Source organism: Ciconia boyciana, chromosome 2, assembly GCF_034638445.1.
Source record: "Ciconia boyciana chromosome 2, ASM3463844v1, whole genome shotgun sequence".
Taxonomy (NCBI): domain Eukaryota; kingdom Metazoa; phylum Chordata; class Aves; order Ciconiiformes; family Ciconiidae; genus Ciconia; species Ciconia boyciana.
Genome location: NC_132935.1, coordinates 15,026,402 through 15,034,993, shown reverse-complemented (window position 1 = coordinate 15,034,993; position 8,592 = coordinate 15,026,402). Strand labels below are relative to the sequence as shown.

Sequence of the window (8,592 nt, the reverse complement as noted above, 5' to 3'; positions counted from 1 at the left end):
TCATAGCCTGTGTGGAGAATTCCTGGTTGATACATCAGATCTTTGACATCCTACCCTCAATGACATTAAATGCCGCCATGCAAAGCCATGCACATAGGTAAAGGTCACCACCTTAAATACTCTGAAGAGGGTTTTTACCTGCAAAAGCTCACCCTGAGGTTTTAACTGTACTAGAGAAGAAGCTGGGAATATATCAGGATCTTCCACACCCCCTCTTCTGCAGGAGGAGTGTGTAAGACCTGACAGAGCTAAGAGCTGGGAGAGCTGGTGGCAGTGCACACTGTAGAGATATGCGCGTGCACAGAAATTGCACTGGCTAGACTAACACTAGAGCTATTCGGAGATGATGAACAGATCAAAGCTGGAAGAAAACAGGGAGGCCAGCAAAAAAAAATAGCAGTGATAAAGAGATAAGAGAGGAAGTTTCACACTTCAGGACACCAAAGAGGCTGAACAGGTTGAAAGTCCAGGAGATGCTGCCAGACAGCAACCAGGGCTGCAGAAGATTTATTTGACAGGTTTATGAAATCCTTGTTTCCCCTGCATCCAGCCTCTTTGGATAGATCAGGCCTTCACATACAACAGATGAAATAGTTCCCTACTTTCTGCACACAGCCAGGAAACAGAAAACTTCTCAGGAAAATAGCCCCTGAGAAGGATTTCATTCTTTTCCGTTGAGGGTTTATGATGTCAAATAATCCCACCTCTTTTCTAGTAAATTCCAGTTTTAGGGTCAATCAGTTACAGCTGTGCTAATCCACAATTACTAACTTTGCCTGCTGATCTCTCCATGGCGAAACCTGCAGATGAAACCAGGGTGACCTCCATCTGCCTTCCCGTACCGTATTTAGAAAACAGCAGGTAAGGTAAGGCTCCAGAACAACTGTGCACATACTGTGGATGCTATTAGCACGGCAGGGATTTTTCCTTGTGAGGGCAGGTCTGAGTAGGTTACATCCCAAACTTTTGACTTGTAAAGGCAAAGAAACTTGTGGTTTTGTTTACCGCGGTTGACTGCAGCAATGCTGCTTTTTATGTCAACATACATTTTAGTAAATGTTAGCTTGTACTCTGTAGTGATGGGCTGTTTGCAGTAACCTTGGGAATACTGCTCTTATCTTATATTTACACAACAAGTGCAAAGAAAGGAGATTAGGTATTTTTCCACAGTGTTTAAAATGCCTTTTTTTCCTCCCGTCTTGAACAAGGGCTGAACTTTAAACATTTCAAACACATATGAACCCACTTGGAAGATGTACAGTTAACGCAGTACTAATCATTTGCTGGCAAGCCTATCCTGATCAGAGTATACTTGTATTACCATGGCTATATCATGTACCTCAGGTCAAGTGCAATGGTTGTCTGGGACTGCAGAGGGGCAAATGGAAACTAGAGTCACAAAACTGAGCTGGACTAGGACTACAGACAGATGGCCAGACACGTAGTGTGGCACCCCTCTGGAGACAGGGGAGGACTCTGATAAGGAACCAGGCCTATCACAAGCATTTTGATGGATGGGATTGATAGAAAACTAATTCAGCATGATTTAATCCCCAAAGGAAAGGAGTTTTGCTTCTATAGCCCTGTATTCAAATTTTATTTCAGCCTCAGTAATTCTGAGGCTTCTGCTTTACAAAACTTACTCTGTGCCCTCCCACCAGTGGTAGCACTACCAGAAGCATTCTAAAAATACCACATATCAAACCCCATGCAGGAGTGCTGTAACCAGCTTTACTGGGCTTACCGTACACATGTCTTTAAACGTATTATTCAACCTCTCGGTGCCACAGTTTCATCCATGCCTGTGGTAACAGCCGCTTCCCAGGAAGGCTGTGAAGTTTTGTTTGTCCTCTGTGCCAAAACAGCAGAATAAACCCCACTGCCATAAGTGCAAAATGTGTTTGAAGAGCACTGTACCGGAGCGGAGGGGAGGTGGCAGGTCTGTAGCACCCACACGCTCCCCTGTCCCAGGAAAGCCTGGTTTTCTCCCATCTCTCTCACAGGGCAGAACAAATACATTTGCCCTCCTGTGGGTAGGGGGCTTGCTGTTTAAAAAAAAAAAAAAAAAAAAAGGGAATTTTCTCATGCTGCTTAGCACCACGAACAATATCTCCTCTGTCTCCTGCAGAGAGCAGCTGAGGTAAGCTGCACAGCTCTGTAATGCAAATTTAAAGTTAATTAAAGAAATTTGGGGTGGACATGAGACTGAAGGGAAGGATTGCTGGAACGTCAGCTCCAGCTGCTACAAATTTGTTTCTTTCAGGTCAGATCCTGCACTCTGTCCTCACGGTAGAGGCCCCGACACTTCCGGAATTCATGTGCTGCTCCTGCAACCAGGAACACCTTCAGAGGGGAACTCCTTCAACTTTCCTGAGAAGTTTTCTGTTTCCTGGCTGTGTGCAGAAATTAGGGAGCTGTTTCATCCGTTGTACGTGAAGGACGGATCTAGTGGAAGAAGCCGGATGCAGAGGGAACAGGGACTTCATAAACCTGCCAAATAAATCTTCTCCAGCCCTGGTTCCCTTCTGGCAGCATCTCCTGGACCTTCAACCTGTTCAGCCTCTTCTGTCTCCTGAAGTGGGAAACTTCCTCTCGTATCTCTTTATCACTGCTTTTGTTTTCTGGCCTCTCCTACAAAAAGTGCGTTTTTTCATTTGTTAAAATCTTCACACAATCAGTTGACCGACTGTTTACATATAAAGCACTAAGAAGCTGGGGACTATGGCAGGATTGTTTTGGAGCAGCCTCCAGGGACACAGCAAGATTGGCCTAATTAAACATGGGTATTTAAATTTACTCACACGATACCCCTGTGAATACTGGAAAACCTTCACAAGATGGCACAGACCTGACAATTATATTTTTTAATTTTCTTGTTCATCTGGAGCTGAAAGTGCTTTATAACACAATACAAACTGATCTGCTATTACCAAAACAGTGCCAGTGTCCAAGCAGCTGCAGAAACGGTTGAACGCTGCACCTAACACCCCAGAGGGACTAAAGGCTGGAACTGAAGAACAGGGAAGTAGCAATAAGCAGAAAGTATCAATCTAATCAAGCTGTTAGCCAATCAGGACAGAATATAATCAGCGGTAATTAAGTATGTCAGTATTGCCGGTATAGGATGATGACTTTTGCTATAATTTTGCCATCATAACCATGCCGTTGGTCAGGTTACTTGACCTGCTTTCAATGCTTATCTATTAAGGATATGTGACTGTGAAAAAGGGGTTAAAAAAAGTAACAGTTTCCTGTAGCAGGGATATTCCAGTTGCGTAACTACCTCTGGAGGATTTTTCCCAGAGCAAAAGGACTTTGATAGGTGTGCAGGACACCTACGGCTTTTGTTGCCTTGACAATTGCTCAACTGAACTGCCTCTAACTCATTAAACATGCCCCAAATTTACATCACCAATTGCAAACAGTAATTACCCAAACCCTCAAAACTAGTGTTTGCTTGACAGAAAAATTCAGTGCTTGTTCTCCTCAGTGGACCTCTTGCAGAAGCCAGAGTAATATCAAGAAAAGGAAACATGTAACAGAAGCAACTGGTATTTCATATTTTCAAAATGGTCTAACAGGAATGGAAAGCAGAGGGGTTCCTTCCTACATACTGCCCTAAGCTAACATTCACCCCGATGAATACCAAAGGGAAATTACAAGTTTCCTTTAAAATGTCTGTTGTTCCTGAAGAGCTCATGTTGGTTAGAGGGATTTACAAGTCTTTAGCTTTGCACTGGAGCTTTGTATTGATAAGGCATCTTTCAACAGGAAAAAAACCCCATGCAATTCACGGAAGTCACCACAAACATTCCCCAGCACAGCTACTTCTGCCAGCAAGGTAAAATGAAACAGCAATACCATACAAGAGCACAAGGCCAAGGGCTGAAGAGAAGTAAGTAGAACAGAAGTAAATTACTAGTATTTATTCTCACAGCAAGCGACTGACTAAAAAAAAATCACATTTTCCTACACACTAATTGTCATTCTTTAGTGAAACCAAGACAGAGTTAAACCGTCTCTGTCAGCAATCATCACTTATTGTATTTCAAAAGCAAACTTGTCTGAACACAAGAAGAAGAGTATCTTTCAGGGCTTAAATGTTCCTTTGGTATAAATGTCCTCTTATTTTGGAAGAAAATAAAAGAATTATCTAATTTGTTAGATTGCATTAAAAAAACAAACAAACAAAGCAACAGATGAATGTCAAAGTAACACAGTAGTGGTGGTCTTTAGTTTAGTTTATGAACAACCACATTATATCATTGCTAAAGTCAGTGTTGGAGGAATTAGGTCTTAACTGAAAACTGTTTTAAATCCAGAGGAAATACCCTTTGTAGCACGTGTAAGAACGTAAAGTTTATCATGGCAGGAAGCCCTGCAAAAGCTTACAGAAAAATATTTCTGTGCTACCAGACAACCACAAGAGACAATTTTTAAGTTGCAAGAATAGAATGTTTCCCAGAGCTTTGTGCAGTTATTAGAATTTCCATCCTAACATTTTGGGGGGGATTTTAAAGCATTCAAGTTTTGTGCTCTTCTAATTTAAACAGAATTTGGCACCTATAATAATAAAATTTTGTCTACTGGTCACAAGAATTTTATCATCAGTGTTAACGTGATTAATTCCAGCTTACTACTTTCTCTTAGATGGAAGCTACAGGGACGCAAATTGCTAAAGTTGTGCCAGATTAATTTTACTTAGGAGACCTGGCTATTCATCTGTGTACATGGCTGAGATGCTTTCCAGCCCTTCCCGCCTCCCTCCAACATTTGCAACCCTCAAAGACAAAATAGACACAAAACCACTTTTGTGGAGAGAGGGAAACCTGTAACCCCAAATGATGGCTTTGTAATAGTGCCACTAGTGAGTTCAGCCTCAAGAAGCATTCTAAACAAGAATTTATCTTTTACATCATCTAACTACACTAACTAATGCTCCGTACCATATGCCTTCTACAAAAGCTGTCCAAGTCAAATCAGGCCATTATTAGAACAAGATGATGAAAATCAGATTTTCTCCTCCCAGGTAAAAGCCCACTGCTGAGTGTTTAGCACTGTCACCTCCGTCAACATCTGCCTTATCTCAGCTTCCCTCAAAGTCAAAGCAAAGGGCAATGGAACAGGTATCCCCAGGAACCAGCCCAGAGCAGCAGTGGTGGTGAAGGGATGTGACACAGCCTGACTGGTGACAGTGGATGTTGTCACCTTGCATCCTCCCCACGACTCCAGAGGAGGGCCAAGTGGCCTCAAGCGTGGGGTACCCCGGTAGCTTATGACACCAACCAACCTCCTCTCCCAGCTTTGCCCCTATGGCAAAACCTAACCAGTAATGACTGTTTCACAGTCTCACTGCTGAGTACCAGGGCAGGGCACCTGGGCTCCTGGCAGTCCTCTTACCAGCAAACCTAAGCTCTTGAGAAGGGCTCTGCCTGGTGAATAAGAGAGATCTGGCAGCACTCAGCTGCCCACAAGTGCCTCTGAATGTCCCTGTGAAAGGAAATCAAAACACATTAAAAAAACCTGAATGTGTGGTTTATTATATTTAAGATGCTATTTGTCTATAGGGTTTAAATATGTCTGTCACATAGTTAACAGTAAATGAATGTAATTTTACATGTTCAGTATTTTGATACACAGTACAGGACTACAAGTGTGGTAAAGGAGCATTGGAAATTAATATTTCCGTGATGCACGTATCAAATCCTGCAGCACCACTTAAAAGCTCGGAGTAAGGACTCAAGCTGCAGTATTACAAGCGCTACTAAATAAACCAAGAGACATACCTATATTAAACATTAGAGAAACAAAACAAATGACACAAGGGTTTAATATTTAAGATTTGATACAGGATTAAAATACTAATATTTTTAATGTCCTGGTTTCAAATTAATAAATATAAAAACAATATAAAAATATACACCAGTTGATAAAAGGATGCACTGAGCAAAGTTAGAAAGCTAAATTTCACTTTCAAACGTATGCAGGTATGTCTTTAGGGAGAGGATTTCTGTGTAGCTGCGACTGGTCTTTCGGAAGAAGTCCAAGCTTGTGAGCTGTTCAATGTCACGCACACGTGCAGTGTGCATCTTAAGAAGATCTTCAACCCACTTTGATTCATCCTCCAAGCTCTGAAATGTGGGGGGAAAAAAAAAAAGTTTCATAACATGCCATGTCAAAAGTCAGCTCTGAAAGCAAATGCAACTTTTCTGAAGATTGGGTCCATTTGAACAATCTCTGTGCCCTATTCAAGAATGACTGAGGTAAACAAGTTCCAAGAAAACAGATTTGAAACTTCACATGCAAGATGATTCCTACAGTTTTATTTTGGCACCCATTTTAGGATGGGCTTGAGACAATGACCATAGTCATCTAGGAAAAGCTGGCCTCATGTTGCAGGTGTTTCAGAAGAACAGCCATATGCTTTTAGAAGATCCATTGGTCACTACATATTTTTTTATCTCACAGAAAGAGCTCCATATTAATCAGTTGTGTATTACCAAAGTCCAAACTCGAGGCTGTTTAGCTTTGAACGCTACCCCTACACATTATTCTTATCTGACCAGCACCTCACCTAACACAATATTATTTTAATCTTTCCACTTTACTGTTAGGAGACCATTATGATTCATTACACAGTTGGGACTATGGTTTATGTTGGTACCTGTAAAATCCAGTTATTAGAACATACATATTATTCACTGATAGAAAAAAGACACACACTAAGCATTTCCCAATACAAAAAAAAAAAAAAAAAAAGTCAGGAAGGTGGTGATGCCAGAGCAATTGGGGTCGGGTTGCGTGGGTGTAATCTCTCTTAGGGGACTGCTCCTGCTGCATGCCTTGTGCCAGCTCTGGCGCTTGTTGGAGCCATCCACAAACTAATGTAACTCACTAACACATGAGAAAATCCACACTGCAAAACACTGCAGTACTGGCTATTTGAGTGCGTTAACCAGCCTAGCAACGTGTCCCATGAGCATTGCAGCCAGCCCTGGGGACTGCACAGCAGGGAGCAGACGTGGGAAAAGGACAGAGCGAACAGGACTTTTCCTCCTTTAGCCTCTCAGGCTGGTACGCCTACACCGCTGTCGGGGAAGCAAGTTAGGAAAGGAGGGTTGTGCCTCCGGACATTTGGACCCCATGTGTCTTGGAAATCTTGCTGATAAAACTCCATTTCTGGGTTTACTCCTGAAAATGAGCCCCTTTCTGACTGTCTCAGCCATGTCCTCCTACAAAGTGATCCTCTCACCGTTCAAGACTAAGCTTCAGCAATGCCAGAGCCTACCCAATGCAGTAGATGTGCCACAGACCAGGCTGTGGGTCACCCCGCAAAGGCCAGGAGGGTGAGCGTGATCATTTGCACAGAGAGGACATGAAGTACCAGCTAGGTCACAGCCGGTTGCTCTAAAGCAAACGTCCATGACCCAGTCAACACTTGTCTGTTTTGAAGCTTTTCAGCTCCAAACCAACTTTCCTCTCCACGTCGCTAGCAACCTGAGGCCCAAAACCAGCTCTGGAGCACGAAAAGAGAGATGCAGCTTAAGAAGGAAAAGAAGGAAGCATGCCCTGCTTGCTCCCCTTCGCCTGCAGTGCCATGCTCCAGCAGCTGGAAGCTGCAGGAAACTGCAGGAAGCCCCTTGCTCAGCCTTCAGCCTGGCAATCAGGTTGCTAGTCTGCAAACAGGCCTCAACAGGGTCATTACTGCAAAGGCAATCACTGTGACATTTCTGTTGTCTTCAAGCCTTCCTTCTGAGCAGGAAATCTGCAGTTTACAGAGCTAAAGGGAAGTCCCATTGCTACAAAGCTCACTTTTCTGAATACAAGGAGGATTCCTAAGAGTTTGCAAAAGATCTGCAATAAGAATAAATCACAGGACTGTGAGGTTGGTTTTAAACCAAGTCCAGAAAGACAGCATTTGCATGACCCCAGAAAATCAATCAACTGATCTAGGTTTTAGTTTTTCCATTCCACAACTGGCCAATGAAACCTCGGGTCCAGCAGCAACGATTTTAAACACAGTGATCAGCTAACATGGTATTATATTACTGCAGAATAACAAATAAAGTGTATACATTTAAAATGATAGTTTTATCCATCTGTGCTGGTTAGTCTCACCTCAATAGTACAGTGAGTCTTAGAAGGAAAAAAAAACAATTGAAAATATGCAGGTAAATAGAAATAGGCAATCAATTAGGAGGCTAACTTAAAATACACTGGAAAAGATGCCAGATATTCTGGACAAAAGAATCTCTCTGGATATCAAATTATTAGCTGGAAAGCTGAACATGATCAGAGTGTAGACAGGTGGGTGAGGAACTCGCTTATTAAAAGAGAAATTTAAAGGTTTTTCTGAAAGGGAAAATAGTGGCCTAGAGGAAGTTTCTAGTAGGGTTCCTCCAGCTTTGGTCTTGGAAAACATTTTGTGTAATGTTTTCATACATGGTTTTTGTGCCAAGGTCATTAGTGCGCTAGTTAAAAAAAAATAAAATAAAATAAAATTGGGAGCTCCTGTCAATGCAGGAAGACTGGAATAACATACTGGAGGATGCAGACGGGGGAGTCCCTGGTATAGTATGAAACTGGGTTATC

General features: G+C 42.4%; 1 protein-coding gene across 1 annotated transcript in view; it reads right to left on the bottom strand.

The window, feature by feature from the left end:
- Positions 1–5,960: 5,960 nt before the first annotated feature.
- The window catches only part of ENPP2 (ectonucleotide pyrophosphatase/phosphodiesterase 2), a 55,696-nt gene continuing 53,064 nt past the window's right edge, over positions 5,961–8,592 (bottom strand). Inside the window, exon 25 of the mRNA XM_072851165.1 lies at positions 5,961–6,131. Within this exon, the coding sequence (XP_072707266.1) occupies positions 5,961–6,131 (171 nt within the window). The remainder of the gene's footprint in view (positions 6,132–8,592) is intronic.